Source organism: Spea bombifrons, chromosome 8, assembly GCF_027358695.1.
Source record: "Spea bombifrons isolate aSpeBom1 chromosome 8, aSpeBom1.2.pri, whole genome shotgun sequence".
Classification (NCBI taxonomy): Eukaryota; Metazoa; Chordata; class Amphibia; order Anura; family Pelobatidae; genus Spea; species Spea bombifrons.
The window spans coordinates 25,075,241-25,103,000 of record NC_071094.1 but is presented as its reverse complement, the minus strand read 5'-3'; the positions used below and the strand labels follow the sequence as shown (position 1 = coordinate 25,103,000).

The 27,760-nt window shown below is 38.5% G+C and overlaps 1 protein-coding gene and 1 pseudogene across 3 annotated transcripts in view; both read right to left on the bottom strand.

Annotated features, from left to right (window-relative positions):
- ARHGEF9 (Cdc42 guanine nucleotide exchange factor 9) overlaps positions 1-27,760 on the bottom strand; it is an 83,534-nt gene that overhangs the window by 7,166 nt on the left and 48,608 nt on the right. For all 3 annotated transcript variants that reach the window (XM_053472618.1, XM_053472619.1, XM_053472620.1), the window contains exons 4-8: positions 25,277-25,456; positions 19,460-19,692; positions 14,426-14,555; positions 8,260-8,391; positions 1,498-1,741 (exon numbers count right to left, since the gene is read on the bottom strand). In XM_053472618.1, the coding sequence (XP_053328593.1) occupies positions 1,498-1,741; positions 8,260-8,391; positions 14,426-14,555; positions 19,460-19,692; positions 25,277-25,456 (919 nt within the window). The remainder of the gene's footprint in view (positions 1-1,497; positions 1,742-8,259; positions 8,392-14,425; positions 14,556-19,459; positions 19,693-25,276; positions 25,457-27,760) is intronic.
- LOC128504146 (uncharacterized) lies at positions 4,849-5,028 on the bottom strand (annotated as a pseudogene).

Here is a 27,760-nt window from a genome sequence, read left to right as displayed (position 1 = left end):
TAAACAGGCCAGTGTGTGTCACTGAGTTCCTGTCTCCTTTTAAGTTATTCATATTTTTATTTACCCTCTATCATATAATTTCTCCTCAAAAATTCAATTCAAATTCAAATCTGACTCTAGGCCCGGGAACGACTTTAAAACACTTTCTGTACTTCAACAGACTGCACATGTATAACGTGATTATATCCAAGATATGTAATCATGTTCATTCACTAAAGCTTTCTTTTTTGTTCTATCCTTTTCAATGAAAATTTCATCCAGTCTTACGACCCTGTGAGAATCAGTTTAACCACCTTAAAATGACAAAACCGGTATACTATAAAAGGGATTCTACGGCCATCATGTGCAATTTAATTCAAACAATAGCTGCGTGGTCACTTTTCGTGGTGTTTCACTTGCAAATGCATGGAAAAAATAGTTCTTCAGTGAAACTGTAAATAAAAATTGCATTATTGTTGACGTAAAAAATATTACCGCCAACAGAAAGTAGAACCAAACCTATGGTTTAACACAATTTCTATATGTTAATGGAAAAAAAGACAGCAGTGGTATCAAGATTGACAATTACACTTTTAAAACAATGTTGGAAGAAATGCATGGCCCTGCTGATGTCTGTTGATATATGGCTTTATGTCCTTCTTTATCTGCAATCTAGCTCCTGAAAGCCCAAATCACCAAATCATCTGCTTAGTAATCCTTCTCTTATACCCTATTAGTTTCAAAAGCATTAATTCTCCATTACCACTAATAAGAGGCCTTTTCATCTAGCCTCACAAATATTTAACCTAGGAGTAATATTGGACTTCTTAGTCTTTCCTCCCCTTAAACTAATCCTTATTAATGCATTCCTTCTTCCTCTGCTATATTGATTTCTGAAGTGTTCTTAAATATGACCTCTCTGCCTCACATCTCCATCCCTTACAAATTATTCAGAAGTATCCCTTGTATATAGTGACCTTACATCACTCCCTTTTTTGAATCTCCCTACCTCCGAGAATATATTGAATTCTACATTCTTTGAGCGCATTCACTTCTGCAAGTAAGTTTCCTTTTCATGCATTTAGACAGATAATACTGATTTTAGATAGTATGACCCCGCTACTCCCCTTTTTAATTTATACGCAACTTCTGGGCTTCATTCACTTAATATTGAATCTGCATCAGTCCTTCTTGTAGGTTAAGAACACCAGTGCTGGTACTTGATAATGCATAGTTACTTCACTGAGATTAAAGGTTTCACATTATGTCAACTCACCTACATACGCACAGTTTAGTAAATAACACACTTTGTGCCTACTGGTCTTTATTAAGTACCCCAAGGCACAGTCTCTTCTGTTCTTCACTGTGAAGATCCTGACTACACTATTTCTCCTTTACTAGTGAGGTGGTATAGATGTTATGCTTGGTCAACATTTTTAGATACGTAGATGCTTTTTTAGAATAAGGACCCAAGTCTATCAACCCGACCCTTCTATCTCCAATGCAGAGACCTCTTACCGATCTTCTCATCTTCTTGCACCATCTTCCTCTCCTCCCGAAAGGCACGCAGCCACCTCAGCTTTTCCTCCAACTTCTTAGCGAAGAAAATGTGCATTTCCTCTGTCTCCTTGTTGTGCAGTTTAAAGGCATTCTTTACGCTCACATTAAAGTCCTCATCTCGTCCATCCTCCACTTCAATCACCTCAAATTTATCCATGTCTAACCGACCCTTGTAATAAAGAATGTCCCTCCTGATCAGGTCCTGGAAGAGAGTCAGAGATAAGCTATCAACAGCTGTAGAACACGCTTAATGTACACTTTACCTCTCCATAGTTACGAGATGACCATTCTATGCTAAGTGGAGACAACACTTAGACTAGTGTGGTGCAGCTTTTTAATAGGGTACGATGCAAACCAATGGAAATCATAGATTTAGGGTCTGTACAGATTAAAATATTATAGAACTTCTATCCTTAAAAGTTGATCTATGAATCGGACAAAAACCTTTGTGGGCCATCACTTGGACAACAATGACTTACATTAAAAACGTTGATGATTCAAAGGTCACGTTTAGATAAGCAAATGACCTATGTGTTGGTCCTCCTGCAGTTATAGTGGATAAATTTATGTCCAAAAGATCCAAAAGTATACAATGACTATTTGACTTTGTGTGTGTGTATATGTATATATATATATATATATATATATATATATATATATATATACATACATACATACATACTATATGACAAAAAGTGAGTTTCAGTGTTCCAGCCACAATCATTGCTAACACATGTATAAAATGCCTAGTTTGCCAGAATTATGTTCATGAAATTTCTGCCCTGTTAAATCTGTTAAAGTGGAAGAGTCTAGAGGTAACAGCTTAGCCACGGTGGGGTTGTTGAATGCTGAAGTGCTTCATGTGGAAAACATCACCTGTCCTCTGCAGCATCACTCACTACAGAGCTCCAAACAGCCATTACAAGCAACATCAGGGCAAGCACTGTGTGTCAGGGGTTTCACAAAATGAGTTTGTATGGCCAAGCGGCTGCACACAAGCAGAAGATCACTATACGCAATGCCAAGCGTCGGCTGAGTTGGCTTAAAGCACACCGCCACTGCACTCTGGATGAATCTTGCTTAACTATCTGAAAGTTTCATGAACAAATCTGGGCAGATGACAGGTGAACTATACCTACCTGAACACATAATGCCTATTGTAAAGTTTGGTGGAGAAGGGATAATGCGTGGGGGGTGTTTTTTTAGGGTTGGAGGGAACTCCTTTAGTTCCATTAATGGATAATGTTAATTTTACAGCCTACAAAAACACTTCTACTTCTGTGGAACCAGTTTGGGGAAGGCTCTTTCCTGTTCCACCATTACTGTACATATATATTTAAAAAATGAGTTTATGGAGGGTACACCCAATACAAGTGAGAAACAAATGAACTGTATCCATCAATGTCAGCAGGAAACAGAGAGTCTATTTCGGCTGGTTTCATTGTTATTCTTGATACAGCACTATTGAATTCAGTTAAAATGCACAGCCGAGTTAATTGTTGAATTACACATTAACGTTAAAGGAACTCAGCAGGAATAAATAGATTTCAAAAAGTTAAGTTTAAGGTGAACAAGCCAGCTGAACAAGCCACAATTTTATTTGGTAAACTGTTGGAACGTTCATCAATAGTATTTTGATCATTTGTGTAGCTCAGCTTTACGGAATTAGCATTACAGAGCTCTGGAAATTGTATTTTTGGAATGTAAACCCGACAGATGTATTTGTTTTGTGGGAATTTGGTTATTTCACCATTTACCGATTAATTAATTTAGTAAGTAGGAGAACATCTAAATACCACTTTTTAAGTATCCTAACTAATACGGTACTAAATAATAGTGTAAAAACAATGTAATACAACTACCACTTTTTCAAAAGTCTCTCACCATTTCCTTCATATAGGAGGGAGTATAGATCAATTGGTAACCAATGGAACCGTGTATATGAAAGAAGCACATATAAGTACAACATCCATTATATTCTTTCTTCTTAATGAGATACAATTAAAACAGAAGTTGTTTTTTTTGTTGTTTCTGTAGCAACAGTTTATGAGTGGCTGCTTTGTATTCACACAATAATTCCACATTTTCAAATGAATTTTAAAGCACCATTTTAGGTTTAAAAACCAAAGGACTGACATACCTCCCAAAAGTCGTCTTTTTCGGGCACAGTCCTGCTCTACTGTGTCACTGCTCCACTGTCCCACTTCTACAGCCAGTGAGGATCATAGCCCAGTCAGGAAGATCCTCTGATCTCTCCTGACTGGCCCAGGGCGCTGTAACATCAATGGAGGTCTGTCTCCAGAGGCGTCTCCAGCAATTGATTTAGGGAGGGGGCAATTCCAAAATCATACACACACACATTTACACATACTGTATATACACACAAAATAAATTAACTAAATTCCGATTTCTTTATTTCCAGCAACCTCTGTCACATTAGCGTTACCCCCCATGAGTTGTTGGAGTAAGTGGTGACTGGATGAGGGGATAATGCTAATATGAATGCATGACTTGAGGAGTTTAAAAAATGGATGCCTATGGCATTATTTTCCAAAATAAAAGAAGGGAGATGAGATTTATTTTATTTGGTGTTCTTGTTCTTGTAGGTTGGGTGGCTGACCCCTCCTCACCAGTCACTGCCCCTTCCTCACCTCTTACCACACTCCCAACACAGGTGTCTCGATATGGACACCTAAAGTTTTGGTAGCCCTGGGTTGGCCATTTAACAGAATTAGCAATGCCTCCAAGCAAAAGTGGTAGAGGCTGATAGAGTGAGAAAATTGAACTCCTTGAGGATGGTAAACATGGTATTACTTCCTTGTAAGAACCGGCACATAAGACCGAGGATGTATTATTTCATCCTCTGATACTGTCACTTATCGCGACAGGATTAATGCTCCTGGCCGCCAAAGACTCAGACATAGCAGCAGCAACCAATAGAAAGCACTTCTCTGCATTTGATTATTCAAGGAGCCAATCACATGCATGTTGGCAATCTCTATCAACATTGGTGTGGGCAATGACCCTAAAGGGTTTTTTTATCAGTTGTTTTTAGCGATTTACCCTAGTTTTGATTTTTGGTCTACTTGAGGCAAACCTTTACATTAATATTGGGTGTTGCTTTCATTGCCGGCGATGGCATTCAACTTTTTAAAAGCACCTTTTAGTCGTTAAAGCATACAATTTTTTTTTAATAACATTTGTATTTTTTGTACTAATTTCTGGCCTGCCGGATTCAAAAATAAATCTCATCCTCAAGACCTGATGGTACATGGGGGCGAGTAGTGCTGGAAGGCCGCCAGTGGAAACGTGCGCTCACCGTGTGTAGTGGCGTGCAATACCACACACGGTGACTCTGGCATTTCTGCCAGGGCAATTTCACCTCGGGTTCCATTGCTTTCCCGAACCCTAAGGCCAGAGGATCAGTGTCATCTCTCCCCACCACAAGAGAGACTACACTTGATCTTAGCCAAAAGGCCGAGAAGCTAATTGATGGTTTATCTATACAGGTTATGCAAGGTTTTATAAAAACTCCTTTCCGGAAAAACAATATATATATATATATATATACATTGTCTCTATATAGGTGCCGACACAATTATCACCTGCCCCACTCTTCCATGTAAAATTGCTGAGGAATTCTGATAGATTCTCTTTTTAAAAAAATATATTTTTTGCAGACAAATCCTTCCTTGACTGATCTTCTGAAGCAATATATATCCTAGACATTAAACTACATGTGGAAATCTAATCTTTTATTCAACAATAAGCCAATTCCATTCCATTTGTCAGTAAACTGGAAAAAAAAAACAAGTGGGACATTAATTGACTAATCTGCATATCTAACATATATTATGTTTTGGTCCACTTCAGTCTCTGGCTTTACTGCTATGTAGCTAAAATATAACTGCAAACAATTCACTTTTCTACAAACGTTGGTGAAACTCAAAACTTTATTTCAATAAAATGATAAAGATTTATAAAAATCCAGCAGCGTATCTATCTACTTCCAAAAAGCGTGACATTCTTTCTGTAGGGACAGCTGGTCGGCCAGTCCTTGCTCTGAGCAATGGAGATATCTTAGTCACGAGATGAGAAACATGGAGCAATGTAGGGTGTTTTTGGACAGGAGGTATTATACTAGTAATGCTCATGCCTCTAGCTATAGTTACATGTCATTTCCCACTGGAGTTGTATGTACCATATCAGTATTTGCTAATAACTGTCCAAGAAATACTGTGAAACTGGAAGAAGGAAAATCCTCGCTGCTGGAGAGGTCAGAGAAGTGTAAGCTGCAATGATTTGGATCAAGTCCAAGAGGATGCAGGAGACTATCTGGAGAAGAGGCTTCTGCTGCTTCAGACATTGCCAAAGATGGTACAGAACGTCTATGAGATAGCAAGGTGCCCAAGTGACTTAGAGCAGAGCAGGGAAGAAACAACAAAGATATCAAATAGCGAACAGAAGCTGAAGAAATAAGCTGTTCGTAGCCAAATATGCAGGATTAGACACACACAGACACAGACAATATTCATGAGTTGAAGAGCAACATCTTATAAAAATAAAAGGTGTTACTCAAAGGGAATCTTGCAGTGAGAAGAGGCCACCCAGCCGTGGCCAGGCCTTGTGTTACAATCTCTGGAGAAGCAGAGGGCAGTGTACTAGAGATGCATTGTTGATTTGGTGACAGAAAATGTCAAATGTCCAATACAAAAAAACTGAGTAGGGCCGATGGATTTCCGAGAGGTATCTTAAATTGAAGATATTTAAATATCCGTTGCTAAGAGATATTACTGTCAGTAACACTAATTTCAGTCTTGCAGATGTTTTCATTACTACATTACTGCATACTACTGAGTATGCTGTGTCGAACATGTGCATTGCAATTTCATACAAAGTGTATAATCAGAGCCTTCTGTTGTCCTCTCCATGGCTTTAAATAATGTAGGTGTAACTAATGGGCTTCATTCTTTCTTTAACAACACATCTGGGAACAATATTAGAAAGACTAAGAAAACAAATCTGATAATTACAGATAAACTCCACTGTTTTGTAGATTTTTTTTATTATTTGATATTAAACCGGCTAGCAAGAAACTTCACTAGGGCCAATATATTTGCACAATTTCTATTAAAGTCAGATAAGACACCAGTTAAAGCAGATCTGCAATCTAAAAAAATCACTTAATCAATAGAGCATTAATTAAGTGTTTTTTGTGTTACCATTTTTACAATAGCTCTTTCAGGGGTATTTTTTAATAATATGCTTACAGGGGAAATGATCAAGCAATTAAGTTGATCAAATGATACAACAGATTAAGATATTTAAGAAAGAGTGCTGATTTGGAAGTAAAGCTAAGATTTGGGATGCAACTTGGAAACATCACCTTAGCAGGAGCATTAGGAACATGTGTGTCCTGCAAAATCTTTGGGCGATTTGACGTAAGTGTAAAGAGGAGAGTTGTATGGAATGAAAGGGGAAGGAAGGACTAGCTGGAGGGTGAGACGTCTTTGATTTTGGCACTGAAGCACACCCGCATTGTTATTAGTTTTTATGACCTAAGACAGGAATCGATAGGGCTGATGTGCTTTGAAAATATATTAACTGCTGAATAAAGTCTAGGACATTACAAGCAGTTATCATTTTACTTATTAATGTGTTTATTTTCAGGTGATTGGTCCTTTTTGAAAACATTACTCCCCACATTACTTGAATTATCGTCAATCAAACAAAATGTTTACTTTTAATTTTCAGAATCTCCTGAAGACACATCTTATACAGTGGATGCACAGCTTATGCTAAAGGTAACTTTGGGAGTGCATGGTTTTCTGTATTATTTGTATTACGTTGGCCCCCAGATCATTCATTCTTGGATTTTTTACTTTCATATTTATCAGATATTTCTACGGTAAGCGAAGTTGCAGTTGGTAGATGCCGGTCCCTGTATTGTTTTTTACCAGTGTTAAATATATGATGTTGCACATACTAACTACCAATTTATATATCTATCCCATGTTTTCTTTCATCAAACAAGTCGTTATAATCATCATAAAAAAATGCACATATTGTGCATTCCTGTAAAACTGTCTCTTCCTACCAAAGCCTGGTACAGAAATGCTGGTGATTACTTATACTTTACCACAGGCAATACAAAGCTAGCAATGGTGTTTCTTGCACTAGTAGGAAGAATGAAATTAATTTATTAGAAAAACTAATATTATTTTTTTTTTTATCAAGAGTCATTGAGGGATTTGCCACTACATCACTTATTTGTACATGGGTAGTGCTATGGGAATACAGAGGCCGGGGTCTATGGGTTGTTAGTTCACTAATGAGCCTCTCGGTTGCTGGCCACACATTTTACAGTAAAGCGCTCTCCCAAAGAACACCCAGCAGCCTCATATAGGATTTTTTCCATATTTACAGATGACGACGAAAATTGTAAGAGGATCCCAACCAATGACTTTGGTTTTATAAAATGCTCAAGTATAATATATGCCCCTCAACATGTTCCTGTCTGGTTCTGCATAATTAAGTATAAACTAGTGACTGACGTGTGATTGATCCACTGAAGGAAACAATATTTTTCAACACAATAAACACTCCTTACTCTGAGTCTCAGATTTTCAATAATACTTTGGGATTAAATTGTTATTGATTGGCTAGATAGGATATATTGAATAAAAACAAATGAGTGTTGTTTTTGAAAATCATATTTACCTTTTTACAGAGAACCAACTGGTGATCAAAGAGGAAGAATACCCTCTGCTGGTTTCGTCCATACGGCTGGTAAATCCACTGCATTTCTCCAGTGTAGATAAGTTCTGAGCTCCGGTCCAAGATGTCATCTCCCTGTTATGCACAAAGACAACAGCGACATCAGATGTTATGTGTTACCATTCCCAGCCCTCTACATTAAGTGCAAATACATGCTGAACTGTGTCTTTTTTTAATTTGCTTGCAGATTCATTTTTTTATTTTTCCATGGTTCTATGCATAGTCCTTCAACCATCAGGCTTTCAGTTGTTGGTAAACTACAACAACTGCAATGCCTTGTAACAGCCACATTTTTATAGGGTTTGTTTATAGCAAGATACATATGTATATTCATGGAATGAACTGTATCTATGGACCTCTAGACATGTGCCATCATTGGCTCAGCTCCAAGTTCCAGAAGGCTGAGCACCTCTTTAACCTGTAACTTTTAATCCTGGTTGCCTTGTGGGTAGCATGGTGAGCAGAGCCTTCTGTAAGAGACATCAGACTAATGGTTGGATTAACCCATAAAGCAGCATTCTTATTTTATACTAACTAAAGGTACAGGAAAAGGCAGACCTTGGCCAGATCTCCCTGCTCCCCCACAAGACAATGAATAATAGGACCCTTGGTGAAGTTTAATTGTAAATGCTCTTGCCACCTAGTTACCCCCTGTGTTACGTGCTCCTTATGCTTCTTTAATGCATAAGTAGTTCAGCAACCGTTGCAAAGCAATTGTTTGGCTTCTAATTGTGTAAATATTATCAAAAGCCTTGCAAAAACATCAAAATCATAAATGATTTATGCTTTATAGGACACACATGCTAAAATAAACAACACTGCAGGTCACCAGTACCATCGTTGTAAGGCAAACTCTGTTGATTACGCTACTTCAAAGGTCACCATGAAGTAGTGGCTCCAGCTGTTTTTGAACTGCTACAAGTCCCAGAATTATTGTATTTGTAGTTTAAAAACAGATGAACATCAACTTAAATGGGGCTCTGCGTGACTGCAGCCATCCACCCGAAACAGCAAATCATAGAGATTTATGCTGAGAGTGGCGATATCTGGTCGCTCCAAGGCAGCCACTGAGAGCCCTCCTAATGGTCCTAGGTCAGTATGTGCCCCCCAAAGTAACATTTTAATATATTTTATATATTCCATAACTGTGTTTCTGTTAAACTATTCACTTTTCCTAGATAATCATCCAGAAGACAATAAAGCTCTCAAAAATGTGAAAATAACGTTGATAAAGATAATGCATGCAGGGACAAGTACTGGCTTGTGCACCAATCATCAGGGTACCTTGATGATTTCTAGACAAGCCAGAACATCAAATCCTTGGGCATGCTGAAGGTGATTGAAGCTATGTCTGTCTGATTGGGACACACTTTTCTTTCTTGTATTTAATGGCACCATGATGTGTCCTGGGTTTTCTCTCTGAAGTACTAGAATATTACAAGCACAACTTCTTCATTACTAAGTTGAGGCATATTTCTCTTTAAATTAATGGTTTAAGATTACAGCTTATGCATTTTTGTTCATCTCCATTTAAAATGCAATATAAGGAGACAGCTACTTACATACACAATCACCCACTTTTGGTGACAGTAGCTTTGGTTACCTTGCGGTTAATTGTGTGATAATGTACAAGGCATTGACAAAATCAAAAATTTGTATTTGGATAATACACATAATTTAAATATGTATTTTAGTTTCACATACTTAGTTTATAGGTACTCCTTAAACAAGAAACCGCTACAAAAAATAAGTTATAAACTGAATTTGTGGATGTATACGTGATAGATTATTGGGGTATTTTATGATATTCTGTGCATAAAGAAATATGATCTATGGGTTATGCAGTTCCCTCTGTCTTTCCACATCAAACATATGCAACAACAAGGGTCTGGTCTGGCAGTCTTCTTTGGGTTGTTGTACTTGTAACCACTGTGATCCGAATGCTTTGACACAAATAGCCCAACCAATCCAGCCGAAATTGTTAAAAGAACATGATTCCTGTTCTCCTGTGTTCCTATCCAGAGATTAGCTGTGTTGTCCATACCTAGCTTTGTTAATCACAGTTTTGACCCTTAGCTTCCCTAGTGACTGTCCTTTAACTTTGATCAATGACCTCTCCCTATTCTAGGGCAAAACAATAAGCTGCAAAACATTAATGCTCCAATGATTGATGTTTCGACTGCTCTATTTTTAACAGATGAAGGTTCCCATTGAATGGACCATGCCGTTGAAATCCAAGTGTTTTAAGTGTTCTCATATGGTCCGGAGACTGCGACCTTAACACACAGTACTTTCCAGACTAACCTGTGTTAGTTGATTGTGAGTTGTGTTTAGAGTGGTTATAAGATGATATGGTTGTATATTCTTTATAGATGTAGAGTACTGAAGTGCCACAATATTGTGGTCTTCTACACAATGTTTCCATAAGTGTACCAAAAATTATAGCTTAGTCAATGCAAAGGAAAAACTGTTGAAAGATGTCTATAACTGATACTATTGTTCAGCCAGAGTGTATGAAAGGGAGTTATTTATTTGTGGAGTGGGTTCAGTAATTCCTGATTTAGTGAGCAACATAGCTGTGTTCTAATTAGATACTCGCAGACTGATTAGTACTGCAGGCGAGGGGAAGATCAGACAAGAGGAAAAGCAAAAGCAGTGTCTTTTTTTTCCAGGCTCCCTTTTTGATGCTTTCTGTTGTTTGAAAAGCCTGTTGTAGTCTCTGACTTTATTTTCCTCAAGAGATTTGCTGATCAAGCTGCCCCTGTCTCCAGAACAGCATCTTAGCGGCACGATGCACGGTTTTCAGCCCAGCGTTTGATGTGAGAAGGCATGAAAAAAGGGCTTTTAAATGTGAGTTTCAATGCCTTGCTGGAGAATCTGAGCACACATGAAAGCATTTGAGTTGACAGCTACGTAGGCAGTTCCTGTATTATGCAGAAAGCCCGTTAACACATATCCTGCTGGAGAAGACAACTCAAAGGGAGTCCATCAGAACCCTTGACTGGTGATAAATCTAGGGCAAATGTTTGGAGCTTTATCCATTCGGGACTACTGGCAGTCCAGGTTATACTGATACCCCTAATATGCGGGGTTGTGTCAGCGTGCGAATCAATTTCTCTTGTTCAGAGGAAGACTGGCAAAAAGGGCAACTGCCACCTGAGCTGCTGAGATTTTAAGTTTTTAAACCACTACCAGAAACTTTGGCCTTTGTAATTCTACAGGCAGGAATTAAAGAGCCTATACTTCCAAGTCACTTCACTGGGTCGTTTCTGTGGTTTTCTTTAGTTTTTCAATGCAGTTTGTCAGACACAACATGCACAATAAGCATGGCTATGCCAGCTAACTATTTAGCTGCTATAGCCGCCTGGGCTGGAGGATACGAGAGATGACCCTGCCTTGGTAAATTCCATGGATCCAAAAACTAACCATGTATTATGAATGAAGGCAAGCACAAAGAATGAAACAATGCATAGATGTACAGTGAAAAAGATACTTCTCATACCGGTGATATGTGTAAATAGAACCTTCTTGAAAAATATCATTTGAAATACGTTCCAAGGATATTTCTTACATTGAACAGTAAATTGTTGTCGCACTACATGGTGTTAATATAATCAGGAACATACACAACAACCAATAATGCACGCCTGTTGCACTTGTTTCTACAGCAAAATATTCAATTTGGTTTCAATTAGGTTCTTTGGGTCTCACAGCTGCCAGTCACGGCTCCCTATGAGCTCTGGCGAGGATTATTTGGGGGTCAGTGAAGCACACAGCTGTGACTCCTTATTTAGAGGGGCCTGGCTCAGTCAGATAACAGATGCAGTCGGGAACACATCATGTATACAAGCCTGGAGAAACTGCGTTTTTCCGCATCATCAGACACATTAACCCTTTCCTATCTCTTGGTGTTGGAGAACGTGTGATGCCTTTATACTGCAGGAATATAATAATAATACACACACATTTTAACTACAAACGTTTCCCATGTACAGTTATACTTAGACTCAAACACCGCAAATATCCAGGGGCACTGTTATGAAAATGTACTTATATTTTATTAATAAACAGTACTTCTTACAGGGGATGCCGTATCGCCTTACGTATTGCCTGGAATAAAGTGCGCAGGATGCCTTAGCACATACTGTACAGTAAGAGTGAGGCTCCCTGCAGTATAATGAGATTAGTAGTCAGCAATAGCATGGCCACATTGCCAGCCCCTGTCCATGGTACTGAATGGACTCAGACACATACCGGGCTAGTAAGTGACAGTTGACCCTCTAACCATTTTTATTTTTAGAGGTCAAGCCCAGGTTCTGGAATCACATATCAGACATCACCATTCCTTAGGGTTTGCACTGGTGGTTCACGATAGCACAGCCAGTGCTTTGATCTGCAGGTGGCGATGCATCTTTCACCTTTATAGCGCCAACAACTTACGCGGCTTCTTAAAGTACATGTATTCAAATGAGTATGACAAAACTCGAACTCACAGACTGAGATAAACCAATACGTTGGATAAAGAGGGTCCTGCTTGTAGCCTTACTATAACTGCATTATCACGTTCGGTGGTGAGTAGTAGGTATCAAACCATGTTACTCATCGAGAATACAATTTAGTAGACTTCACTTGTGAAAAGGTTATTTGTGGGAGCTGTTACAGCACAAAATACATTGTTTATTAAAGTAAAGCTAGAGGAATTATGGAGCAAGCTCACTGTTCAATATTATTAAAAAAGGTTCTTATACTTTCCCCACAATTACTCCAGTTTTGCATTAATAAATATATCTCTACCTTCTAACTGAACATTTTATTTAAAATGTGATTATTTAAGGTTTTCAATTAAAAATTAGACTTAATTGTAAACCTAAGTTGATTTGAAATATCTCATGTGTAATAAGCATGATTATATTTTACCAAAAATACATTTCATTGTGTTGTTATTTTTAGCTAAAATCTAGAGTGGTTAAGAATAGTATTTTTTGTAATTAATGCACATGGGCAGAGGGTAAAATTCTTACAAGTAGCCAATCGCAGCTACAACGCAGAAGCAAATATAACAGATCGTTATTCGTTATTTTGGTTTCAGGAGTTACTGACAATCAAATAGAGGCACAGGCTAATCCTAAAAATAATGCAATGCATATAAATGCAGAAAGCACAACACGTGAATCGGTTAACCCCTGTAACTAAGCACATTTCCAATAACTGGGATAACATATCAATCAGTCTGATCCAAGCTTGACAAAGGTGACTGTTCTCTAAAAGGATGACCTCTATGTGCATACCACATTAAAATCCACCATCTGAAGCCTGATATATATTACCAACACAGTTGATTTGTAGCTGGGTCTCAACAGGTTTTTCCGAAGACCTTTCAAAACCTTATCATTCACTAGAAATGATGACCAGCTCTAAAATAATAAAAAACTAAACTCATATATAGTACAAATATATGTGTGTTTCTAGCAGTGATATTTTGATGGACGTGCCTACAAGGATATTACCATAAAATAAAGGAAAATAGAACAAACGCACTCTTAAATGAGAAAATAATAGTTACTACATAGCTGCCAACGCTTAACCCTAAGGTCTTCATCAGGGTAGTATACACAAATATATTTTAGCCTGTTACTTTGTATTAACATCACTTAGAATAGATAACATCTACTTAATCTCCATGATAGGCAACTCTTAAGCCATAATTAGCCCTTGTCGTAAAGAATGATCCTTTTTACCTTCCTTACCTGTAACAGTAGGTGACTGTGAAATACAAAGCTGTTGGTAAACACTAAGGCAATTGTCTGTGACTGGTGATAGTTCTATAGCTACATGAAAATCATCCAGAGGACACCTGCCACAAACACTGTCATCTAACAGAATACTGGATAAAAGCATATGACCGCACATAACCGATATAGACCCAGTTTCAGAATACTTCACTTAGTTCCTAATAGCAGGCTTATTCTAGGAAAATATTTTAGCAATGATTACTAGCAAAAGTGGAACTAAAAGCCACTTATAATTATTGTAAAGGGATATCCAAATAGTCTGGCTTAGTTTTTAGCCCATGTATACCCTGATTAACTGTTCAAAGTCAGTCGCTCACCTCCCAATCCAGGACTGATGCTTGCCACTGAGCAATTTTATCAATATTTTCCAGTCTCCTCTTCCGCTCATTGATCTGTTGAGTGACGTTTCTCATGACAGCAAGAGCAGCTGCCACGTACCTGTAATCACTGTGGAAACAAAATAACAAAATCAGCCAAAGTGATGTGAATCAGAACAGCAGGACATATCTACCGCTTGCGTATTCTTCAACATCCCACACTCAGGTCATTGACATGCTTACAGAGTTCAGCTAAACTGCTGCTCTGCCTGAAAGGTCCATAACAACAGAAGAGTTAAATATTGAAATGTGTATCTAAAAGAGATGCTCCTTAACAGCTCATTCAACTTTCAGATTAGTCTAAGTGATTATATACAGCAGATGTCCTTTGCAGGGTTTTAATGAATTAGATTGCATATTAAGTAACAGTTCTACAGCTCCCTTTAATACCGTATTTACTCATTCACAGTTCTCTTACGGTTAGAACAAGGTTTGTGCATATCTGTTTTTATTGTATTCAACAATCACAGAACTAAGATTATGAAATCAGCTTTTTTTTCCCAGGACATATAATAGTATTACATATATCACTGACCAACATGACATAAAGTGGCGTCTTGCAGTATATGGGAAGGCAAATCTGAGCAATAGTCAGCTTTTTGTGAGTTAATATATTTCACAGGAATCATGGAACAGAAAATGCAAAAATCTTTGGGACCGCACTCATTTCATTCTTAACAAAACTAGTCTGATGGGTGATCAACACCCCTTTTCAATTGTACTACTATATTTCTACATTACAGAAGTGATCTGTGTGAACACTTCCTAATAGCTAACTGTAAGTAAGGGTAGTTAATTGGAACTAACTGTTATTTGTATTACTTACACAAGTCTTGTCCTTTCGCATGTCTTTTTGTATGAGGATTAAGAATTATGTATAAAATCTGATTTAAAATGCAAAGTTTGAGAAATGGTCTTAGGGTTTCAGCTAATGAATTATGACGCTGAACCTGACTGCTAGTTCTGTGGACATAACATATACATAAAATACCAGCATAAGATGCAGGATGTCAACTAAAATTACCAGGTAAGCCAAGTAGCTCCAAGAGCATCAGATGTCATCCAGTGCTCCAGTAGCTGCCTAACACTAGATGGCACTGCAGCCCTTATAGCAGGGGAAGCCAACAGGTAGCTCTCCAACTCTTGTAGAATAATTGTCATCCTGTTGAGGAGTAACCACCGCTATGGAAGCTTTTATTTTAGGACGTATACTGAGTGTCATGAGAGTTTCACGACAGTTGGAAAACATCTTATACCTGCCAATACGGCTACACAGCTTACATCAAATTTGCCGCTATGTGGGATACCGAAGGAATCTACTGAGATCAACTGCACAGTCTAAGAGAGCGGTAGCCCCAAATCACTTAGAGAATGCCAAATTCAATGAATTACTGACCTTGCACGTTTATTTTAATTTTGTACCTTTTAGATAATCTCCAGAAAAATAATTTTCTCTCTGCATTCAGAAACTCCACACGACAATTGTTGCATTTGTACATTGTACATTGTATAATTACAGATTTGCTACCTTGCTTTGTAGCATTTAAATGCTTGCGATAGTTAGACAGATAGACAGATAGTCATAATGATACAGAGTGAGAGATGAGTTTGCATAGAATCATGGAATATGTTAAAAATATCTGAAAAGCTGCTGAACCGAGCACAAATATGCCAAATGCACAGACGCCAATACATGATAGGCAGAGCGGTTACAAATAATGTTTCTCAGATAACAGGCCAGTTTTCCATTAAATGCCCAGTAGGCTCCACCAAGACACTACAGGTTTTAATCTAAACATTACTTATAGTTGACACATTGTAACAGGACAACTTGTAGCGCTGCCCTGTTAAGAAGAATGTCCTGTCACCACCACAAGAGTCCCCTGGTTCATCATATTAGCTTCTGTTACAGATGTCCCAGCCTTTTTTGGATGCTTCTCATATTAACTCATTGATCTTTCTGCCCTGTAGACATCAGACTGACCCAGTCCTGTCTAACAACAAATAAACTACAGATAAAATACTTGGTGCTTGGAGGTGCTGTTCTCATAACTCACATAATGTCCACTGGCTGCAATATCTTATATAAAATATGTCTCTTCTCTTTTAACACCTTGATTTCTAAAATGTTAACCTTCTTTGTCATTGAAGGTATTATGTAAGGTGCTAAAGTGCAGAAACACAGTCTTGAAAGTATTTCATTTTCATTTTTAGCAAATCAGCTAATTGGGGCATAGTTGTAATCACAGCTAATCTAGGAAATTAAAGTAAACATTTTTGTTTAGATGAGCTATCGGATATGTAAAAATTCTGCATTATAAAACGTTTAGAACTAGATGGATTACAGTGAAAAAAGTTCCCCAATGTCTCATGGGTTCCGAAACCATCTGAAATTTTGTATGGCCAAGGAAAGATGCCGCAAAATCATTGCAGTTAAATTGTTCATAGAGATACCATTATAGACTAGACAATGCCATGGCCGGGTAGTGGGCTTGTTCTACACCAAGGCAATCACTCTAGGTTCCTGATCATCAGTTTTCAATGCATCAATGTGTTTGGGTCACTTGGGGAAAAAGCTCAATATAAGCATATTACAGCACGTTGCAGTTTTGAGAATTCAAAGAAAATGTGAAGCCTGGTGCTATTTTATGAAGCCAATCAAACATTTTTTGAAAGAAACTCTCCAGAACTATCCTATGTTAGTAATCCTCTTAATTGTTTTCTAGAGGGAGCTGCCATCTTAGATATCTGCCACGCAAGCTGCCTGATTACCCTTCGGTGGAAGCTGTTTGGCTATCACAGTTGGAGTAGACAGAGCCATGAGAAGGAAGGCATGAAGTAATATACTTATTTATGTTTTCCCTCACAAGTCATTTAGGTCAGTTAAAATATCCCCACTGCGCAACAATAACACCCTAAATGATGTTATAATATTTATGGATAAAGTGGTAGAGGGGAATTCAAACATGCATGGGATAGGCATATGGTTATTCTGATTCTAAGATGAGGCAGAGGACTGATTAAGGTTTTCAACCTCTTACAACAGGAAAAATTGGCTATCTGCTGTAATTTTCTGTTTCTACAATGTGACAGGGCTATTTTAAAGGAAAACATTCTGAAAACAAAACAATATATTCTATACCAGAAACATATATATATATATATATATATATATATATATATATATATATATTGTTTTCCGGTCTGTAGGCTGTGTTCTAGATGGTGCCTTTACTCCTACATTGCCATCCCTATCCATGCAATGCTATAAATAATGAGCATTCAAGCAGCTCTATTGCGCCTATAATAAATATTTATTACTTTACATTTTTAAAGAAAATTCACATTGACCTTACTATCATATCGTCCACTTTCTAACATAGCAGACTATTCCAGCTATTCTATTTTGGTTACTGACATTTTTATCTTATATTTGTTTTATAATCATCTTATCCCAATATAATATGATTTAGACTGATATATTTCTTCATATTGGTAGAATACTTAAACAGTCTAATCATTCAATCTTTAGTTACAGATGCAGTGCTTAATAGAGCTCTGAGGACTGAGCAGTAATTCTTGATCACTGACACTGTAATATCTATAATGGCTGCAGAGCATTCTATCTACAAAGAATATTAATAGATTTTCTGTAAGGTAAGGTTAGTAACACCACAAACCATTGGTATATCCAGTGATGTATCCTGGCCTAAGCCCACTAGGCCTTGTGCGGTGGCAGTTCCTTGATCTCCCCAACCAACCTAATAACGTAATGGATGATGTGATGGCTCAGCACACCCTTCATACTCTTCATTAAAAGGCTCTGCATGCTTTTAAGATAAGGCACTCCGGGATATGATGTCATGTCCTGGCCTTCCATTTCTTAAAACCACACAATGCCTTTTAGTTTACCGGAGATATGAGTAAAGGAGGAGGCCACTGGGGGCGCTGCCACAGGCCATGCCTAAGGCAAGCCCAAAGGTTAATATACGACTGGGTATATCTATACAAAATAACATATGCATGTCACTGCTTGTCTGGATGCAACCCTGAAAAATATATGTATTAAATATAAGAATGTTTGGTTTCTCCCTTTTTTTTTTAGATTACGTAGCGCTGATTACCAGCAGATTACATAGCGCTTACAATGAAAGTCGCTTGGATAAATTTAAAATCACAAACAATAATAAACTGGTACAAAGCTTACAATCCAGTCTTGTTTTAATTTATTTGTATAGTAGATAGAAAGGGACAGAGTAAAGTGATTGTGTGGTAGGCTAATCCTTTTTATCAAGGAAAGATACTGCAGTCAAGATATTGATTTTAGCTTTATGTATTCATTTCATTCCACCAGACTTCAAAGCCTATTTTAATTAGAGGGATGCATCAGGCACCTGCCTTTCGTATATAATTTACCAGGAGCCAGAAATGATTTTTAATGAATGGCAGTGAGATATTAGATATTACAGTAACAGTGAAGCAAATTGATGCTTTGTTGTGATATAGATATTTATGTTTCTGGGTATACTAATTATAACATTGCATAAGGACCAAGAGAAAGAGTCTCCTGAATTACAGATCCCATGATTCTTAGCTATAATGCAATCTGAGGATCAGGAAATATGTATTTTTTAGAAAAAGGTCAACAGAGTAGCAAACATCTCACTGCCCAACAATGGATGACACATTTATTGTTTACTCTAGTAGAAAGACCACAAAGAAGGGCAGATGGAGCTAACTGGAACCCGAGAAAAGCACCTTAAATCCTAGATGGATTTTCTTCTCTTTAATTTTTAGACATACATGATCAAGTCAGAATGGCACGGATACAGTGACTAAGGAAAAGGGCCAAATGGGCCATCCAATGGCCTGTTTGAATCCTTTTCAGTTGTTTAGAATGGCTTTGCGCACATCACAAGCCTTTTTTAATTCATTTGCTTTTTGCCAGCACAACTTCCACTGGAAGATACCTACCTGTGATCCTGTGCTGTGTATTTTAGTAGCTCCGCAAGCTGAAGAGGGTATTTGCAGATCTTCTGCACTGGTGTTAGAAGGAATCCATCAATGGCAATGTCTATCATTTGTTGCAAGAGCCGGCATGCCTCAAAGAAATGCTGATACCTGCCATCTTTCATCAGTTTGGAGAGTTCCATACAGGCATCCAAGTGATTGTTACAGTACTCTGAGTAAATCCAGAAGCCATCTTGCTACAGAAGGAATGACAAATGAAAATCGAATCAGAAAGAAAATAGACAAGAGCTGACATATGGTTGACATAGTATATATTTCATGTTAGCAGGATACATTATTTACAGTGAAACAATTACTCCTCACTCATACCACAACAGTAACCCCACTGAGCGCACCATACCAGTACAGCACCCGGATACACAACACACAAATACTCCTTCCTAATTACACCATATCAGCACCATCCCCCATACACACTACACCAGCACACCCCAATACACAAAATATCAGTAATGTACCCAGATACACACCATTCATGTATTCATTCCAGACACCTACACCATACCAGTACTCTTTCTCTATGCACACCATTCCTAAACTATAAACACCCACCAAACCATAGACCTGTTCAGATCTGAAAGCTCAGATTCCCCTTTAAATGATCTTGATTGCTACATGTGTACAACAGGACCGGATTAAAGTATCTGCTGCAATGCACAGTGTATCCTCACTTAAAGGAGACATCTGTTCATCGTAATTTAGGAATCTTTCATTTTAATGGCTGCATTAATTCTCAGGAAGAGACCCCAGCTGTGGCTCCTTCTCTGAGATAACTTTCACAGTCAGACCTGGAGTGTGCAGATGCATCTATTACATCGGATTAGGAGTACACTGCTCTATAAACAGTGCTGATCACGGCATACAGATACTACTTACTGAACAGCCACTGGCTCTTTTGCAAACAACTAAAATATGCAAAATGACGTTATAGATGCTCTGTACTACCGGTATAACTGCCTTTGCAAAAGCCAAGACACTCCTGATATCCCACAAAGGACTGGGATGGCCCTTGAATATTTAATATGGGAGATTCCTTAAAACGTTCCTGTCTGACTGAGCTAACTCATAACTGTGCGGGGTGCTCAATTGAATAACGCCCTAATCTGGGCAAAGAGAGACTACACATATGTGCTAGCCGGCTGTCCAGCTAATACATGGGAATTACGCTGACACGTTCACCCGCCTGCACACCTGGGAACTGCATGAAGGCTTCAGCATATCCATTGATCTCCAAAGGTCAATTCCAGCATTTTGGACGCTGGATCCACTTCAAACTCTTTAAAGTACACTATCCAATATAATTTGTTGACTTATTAGTATTACTTAAGATTAAATAAAAAGGAAGATCACAAAAAAGTCTTCTTAGAACACATTACTCTGTTATTAACCTTCAGAACATGCTATCTTAAGCATTGAAGATGACAGGGCCATGATACTGGTCGTTCACAGAATAACTATGTTTTAAGTAATACTAGGCACAATGAGCCAACTAGCTTCCTGTAATGAGACATATTGATTAAATGCAAATTATTTGACCTGTCCACTCCCTGACTGCCTATATCCTCTTCAACATATGCAACCTGTCTCATCAGAATGAAAAATTAGACATAATGATCCGTCATTAAGAGCTATTGCCTCCTTCTGCTCATTTTAGCCTGCATCAACCTCTTCCCCTTACCTGTCAGTTTAACCCCATCCTCTGCTATTGACAAATGCAATTAATTGCTTTGAAAATGGGAAATCATCAATGCATTTTGTTGATGCCCTTGAGGCAAAGAGAGGAGTTTTGGAGCACATGTCCCTTGCATGGAGCTAGAGATAAGTGTAGTAATCTTTGTGACCTAAGAAATACACTACTAAAATGGTCAAATAAGCATTTGAAGGTATGCGCTTGAGAAGTAAGACCTTAACTTAATGATAAATGAAATCTCTAGTTTGTGATTACAATCATTATGGACCAGTAGGATAGAATATCTTTAAGACAAGTGCTCTAGTTGAAAGAGGTCAGATAACCACAATCTTCATGATCTACATGATCTACAATCTTCCGGCTAAGCACTACACCTCCTGCATGAGCTGGAAGACAACATTGTATTCAAGTGGGGTAAGCCATGTGAAAAGGCAGGGCTAGATAGGGGGAGAAAAAGAGCTGGGAGTATGTATGACCAAACGCTGATACCCTGCCCAATGACAAAACATACTAACCTGGGGCTCTGGAAAGCCGGAGTCTCTGGTAAAACCCAGCAAGTTCCAAGGTATGATCGTGTTCATATTTTGAACTACAATATTCCATACACACCTAGGCATTTTTACTAAACCAGGAGTTTGCGGTAAAGATGTATAGATCAACTCATCCACCATGAATTCTGAACGCCTAACCATGTGAACTTCTGCAAGAAGGGCTGAGCTGTTCCTGGATATGGCGGCAAAGTTAAATCTGTAACTGCATCTCCTAGATAACACATAAATATGTGTGCAAATTGTAACACCTCTGTTGGGGGCATGGTTAGATGTGGGAGTGGTCATGCGGTGGCCATGTGGAAGCTGCAATGGAGGTCTGTGTTGCTGCATTTTACAGCTGCTAGGACAATCAAAGAAGATCAGGGGATCAGCCTCACATGACCATACCTGGGAACTCTCCAGGTTTGACCCGGGTCGCAGGAGTAGGGTCTTGACACGCCCCGCTCCCTGCCCATTTTTCCTTTAAATGGGAGTGTTTCCCGCTGCTGTCAGTGGGAACGGCCCCGATGTCAGTGGGAACTCCCAATAACGTCAGTGGGAACTCCCATTAACGTCAGTGGGAACTCCCATTAACGTCAGGGGGAACTCCCATTAAAGTCAGGGGGAACTCCCATTAAAGTCAGGGGGAACTCCCATTAACGTCAGGGGGAACTCCCATTAAAGTCAGCGGGAACTCCCATTAACGTCAGCGGGAACTCCCATTAACGCCAGCGGGACCTCCCATTAACGTCAGCGGGACCTCCCACCGTCAGCAGGACTGCCCACCGGCGTCAGTGTGCAGTCCTGGCTGCGTCCCGCAAGGGAAGGCTCCGGGTAGATGCGTAGACGCATAGAATTTCACAGCAGATAACCATCTAACCCATCTAGTTTGCCCATTTTTCCTGATGTAAACATTCAAATCTTAATAAGTGCTTGTTCTCGTCTTAGATTCAGGATAGACTTATACCTATCTCATATTCTTGTATGTATTAACCTCCATTCTCCTCCAAGCACACATCACACCTGATGTGCCTCGTCACTATTTTTATACTTATTCCCAAAGTTTCAAAAGAAAGATATCAGCTCTACACCAAGGCATTGTCCATTTATTTCCTCTGAAAGAACTTTTCCAATTTAAAGTGCTCCTACCACTGAAAAATTGTAGAACATGCAATATCTCCCATACACAGTGCTAATCTCCTAGCAAACATTTAGATGATAATCTGTTTTAGGCATATATCTGGAAAAATACAATCAATATAGTCACAGAATGTGCATGTATTGCACTTTTGTGATAAATCCACAGAGCACTGTACATAAGAGCAGCACACAAAAAATAAAACCAACTCCTAAAAGTATATACTTTTATCCATATATTCCCTGTTAATTCACATGAAAAAAATGCCCTAAAAAGTCATAATCATATTTTCAGAGCGTGCTAACCTTTAACACAAAACATATTATACTGTTTACAATAAGTGGTCCTGGTTACAGCAACCAACAGAATGGTCCAACTGGAAATAGCATTTCTCCAGTTACTATGGTGATAGGATCCCATTTCAATCTTGCACGAGGATCATAATTTATAAGTAATTCTCATGGAGTGCTAATATTGGCTCCTGACATTTCGTTTCACAGCCTGGCTGGACCGACAGCAGATCATACCACAGCATGGCCGTATGAACACATAGAAGGGAAAAAAAACAAAACACAGTATCCACTTCCCGCAAAAGGGGAAAAGAGCGTGTAAAAATTAAATAAGATGCAAAATAGACTCGCAAAACAAGACTCTGCCTAAAAGCGTGTTACATAATAACAGTCTATTCACCCCTGATAAAAATCTACAAAAGGGGGAATTATAATTTTCTGGACGTTTCCTGACATATTCACAGATGATGAAGGCCAGACCTGTGTGGCTTATGTAACAGCACGATAAACTAGGCTGAAGCCCTCCGGCATTTAGTCAACTGAAGTGTAATGTTCATTCTGCACGCTGGGCCGGCGCATTTTACTGCTCAGCTGCTGTCATTTAGGTAGTGTCAAGAAAGCAGACTCAAAGCCATTTCCAGCAGAACCCCCCCCCCGAGAAAAAGAGAATCTTTAACCCTTACAGTACATGCCTCATGTCACAATGCTACCCAGGGAACCAAAATACAGGGTGAAACAATAGATCACTTTGTTATAGACTGTAACGAACCTTAGAATCTGACTAACAATACGGAAAGATGAAATGGGTGAATGCTGCTAACAGAGAATGACAGAGATGAAGCACCATATTCAGTAAATGTCACATACTTGGAAGGATAAAACTCAATTGAAGTCGAACAAAATACCTATCAATATTCCACGTAAACTGTATATTCTTGGAGAAAGTAGTATAGCATTATTCTCTAACATCTACTATAAAGAGCTAATAACGTTTGTCTACAAGAATAATAGATTTTCTAGGCTGTGATAGATGATGTGTGGCATGTTTGTCGAAGGGATGTAGAGTTTAACTGTATAGTGGCAACAGATAATAAGCATTGCTTTCAGAGGGTTAAAAGCATTAAAGAACAGAACAATTCTAGGCACTGCATAAACCAGGCAACCAGGACATACATGCAACATTTAATACATTAATATTTACAGCCTGTATCTTCCCAATTAGGGAAATGGATTGCCCAGCTAAGAACAATGACTAGTGACCACACATAAAATTCAATGTATCCCCAGTTCACCATTAGACACCACAGGCACAAAACACTGTCTAGCGGCACAGCATCCCCAACTTAGAGATCAGGATGGCTTAATTAGAAACAAAGCCGGCAGTCTGGCCCAAACCAGTCCAAAATTCTTCAAACAGGGCCAATCTAACTTGAACCAGTGCAAGAGGTGGGAATGCAACAAGGTCATGTAATGGAATGTTAAGTGACTCTGGAGTAAAAGTCCAGCTGCTAGCACGGCTATTAGATAAAGGCTTTAAACATGGTTAGGATTATGTATGTATGTATGTATGTATGTATGAGTAAGTGTGTATGCTTGAGTGTGTGAATTAGCACGAGTATGTATGTGGGTGTGTTAGTGTGAGAGCATGTGCGTGCTGGTGCACTCTGGTATTTACTTAGCTTGTCAGATCTGATTTGTGAGGTTGCAAATGTGCCATACAGATATTGTGTTACAACACTTTATACAGCCTTTAGTAGAAGTTGATGCCTTTTATTGGGCCAACATAGGAAAAGATGTAAAGTCACATAAGAGTTTGGGACTTTTGCTTGGGTGGAAAACATTAGTAGTCCTGGCATATGGGGAGAAAATATGTACCCAGCATCTAATGAGTCATGGTAGTCCATGGTAGTCCATTACATGACCTTGTCAATTATGTCCAGCTTTGTTTTCCTTCATGCACATGGTATACATTACATACCACAAGCTACTGGTTCTATGTAAGTAGTGTAAAAGATTACAGTTTACGAAATGTGATTGGATGACCATGCCTGTGCTAAGGATTATGGTTTGTAAAAAGACATTCTTAAACTTCTTCAGTACACTTAAACTTACATGTTCCAGAAAGCAGGGTCCTATTTCACTGAGGTGTGGCTCTTCATTATTGTACTGCTTTTCGAGGTCTCTGACGAAGCCCATCTGGAAACGGTAGATGTCCTCAATGTTCCCGAAAATTACCTTTAGCTGTTCATCACTGAACATGTCCCTACGTTTCCTGCACTGCTTTAAATAACCCTAAATGAGAAACAGAACAGTGAAAATAATTAGACTAGAGGACTAGAGAAAGGTGTTCAGAAGAAAAGGGACTTCACATTTCACACAAATATTTGCAAACAGGAACCCATGTCAAGAATAATCATAGAGAACTACCACAGGCATCCAGAGCAAAACCCGGTGAGGTGGCAAATGTGTCGGAGAGAGCACCACGCAACTGGCCTTCCCTATTTCCCTGATATGCCCCTTGGCATATTTTGGTTCTGATGAAGGATACGTTTATCTTCATGGAACATGATATGCAAGCAATGTTACCCGCTCTGTGATATAATCTCTCAGGAGCAGATATTACATGATATAGGTTTCAGTGGGATTCTTACTCAGCCAAACTGTGTGCCAGTTCTTCTAAGTAGCTCTGGTTCAGAATGTTAATCCACTGTGAACCTTGGGTTTTTTCCATGTTGTACATTATTAACTGTGTCCACCAGGATATAATAAACTACCAGTAAAAAATATTATTAAACTATGTGGTATAGTGAAATCCATCTGGTATGTTCCACTGCTGTCAATGAACTACTATAACTCATTATGCTTGTACTACAGCTAGTAGAGCATCATGGAAGAAGTAGTTCCACAACAGATGGAAACCTACCACTGGTTATACCAGCTTATTGATGGGTCAATACAGTCTACTGTTAACAGCTACATGCGCATTCTATAGAGAAGACTTAGCCGTGAAACAGGATATAAACAAATGTACCTGCTAAGAAAAATTTATTTACAATTGTCTTTTGAACTATTCATCTGGAAGGGAATGGCAAAACAAAGGGTAGTGTAAAATAACGTTACTCTTACTGTCTTATTTCTAAGGATGTGTGTGTTTAAAACAGACGACATACAATATGTCACTTTCCAAGTTCTAGACTGAGAGGTGTTGAAGACATGAGCGCAATGTTAGTTTAATTTTATTATTGAATTGAAGTCCCCTCCACCCAAACCCTCCTGTTTCTGTAAACATATACTTTCTATATGAACCAATGCGCAAAGAGACTAAATTATTCCCCATACCCTATCCCATCTTACAAAGGCTCATTTCTATACCCTTGTACAGTTTACCCAGCATTCCATTTACTGAACATGCAAAGTCAGTAGCCTGCCTTGAGATAACTAACAGTACCACCGTTCTCAAGGAGAGAATACTTGGATCTCAGATAGTAAAGCAAACCAGTCTGTGTCACTGATCCCTGAAAAGAGGCAAAACTAGCCCTTTAATATAAAAAACCTGTTATTCTGTCACACGGTATACAATTCAGAACTGTAATGTCCTGGAGATACTAACTTGGATGGTTTCACTGACCTCTGCAGTGTTTTCTAATTATACTGCCTGCAAGATCTCACTTTCAAGATACATCAAAGAGGAAACCATAAGCCATGGTATCCCTGGCAGACAAAATAACTACTTCATATAATAAAACGTGGCCACAAAATAATAATTCAGACAGTTTATCGTGTCTTTGGCATTTACATTACGTATAGTTTTTACAATAGGGATTATTAATATAACCATAACATTAAAGATTAAAAATATCATTAACATATTAAGACATATTGGTACATAAGGAGATCTATTAGGATTATCATGATTATTGCGACTTTGCGCTCCACTCTGGCAATGGAAATGTTAAGGAATTGCACCAGTCTCCTATCTTCTTTCTGAAATGACCAAAGCCAGGGTATTTTATTGTTGGAGTGTGGCTGATAGCCAAGAGAATTCCTGATGAAAGACACATAATGTGTGTAGGGTGGCATGTGATGTTTTGTACTGTTGGTGTTGTTGGTCATGTAAAGGAAACCAAGATGTTTGTAAGTATGTGAAAGAGACCAAATTGGAATGTTTCACTAGAAACCAAAGTTTGTGTGTCCGATGGCCCTCAACGATCCACCAGGCAGGAAAATTGGAAGCAAACATTAGGTCTGGATGGGTGCGTTTAAAAAAAATGTATTGTTAATTTGTATAATCATTTTGAAGTACAAGTTGCACTTAAATGCCTATGATTATGATTACATATTAATGTGCTTTGTCCCTCAAGCCCCATCATATTAAATCTTGGGTCCAGAGTGAGGGAATTATACACAAAGTGCCCTAAATATAAGAAAATAAACACAATTATTCATGTAATTTATTAAAACTGCCCATTATTTACATCATGCCCAAGGCAGCCACTCAATGATAATGTAATATGACCACACTTTTTTAACAGGAGCTCTCTGCGGTTATGTGTTTGGCAGAGTCACGTGAAGGAGTGTGATGTCAAGTTCTGTCAC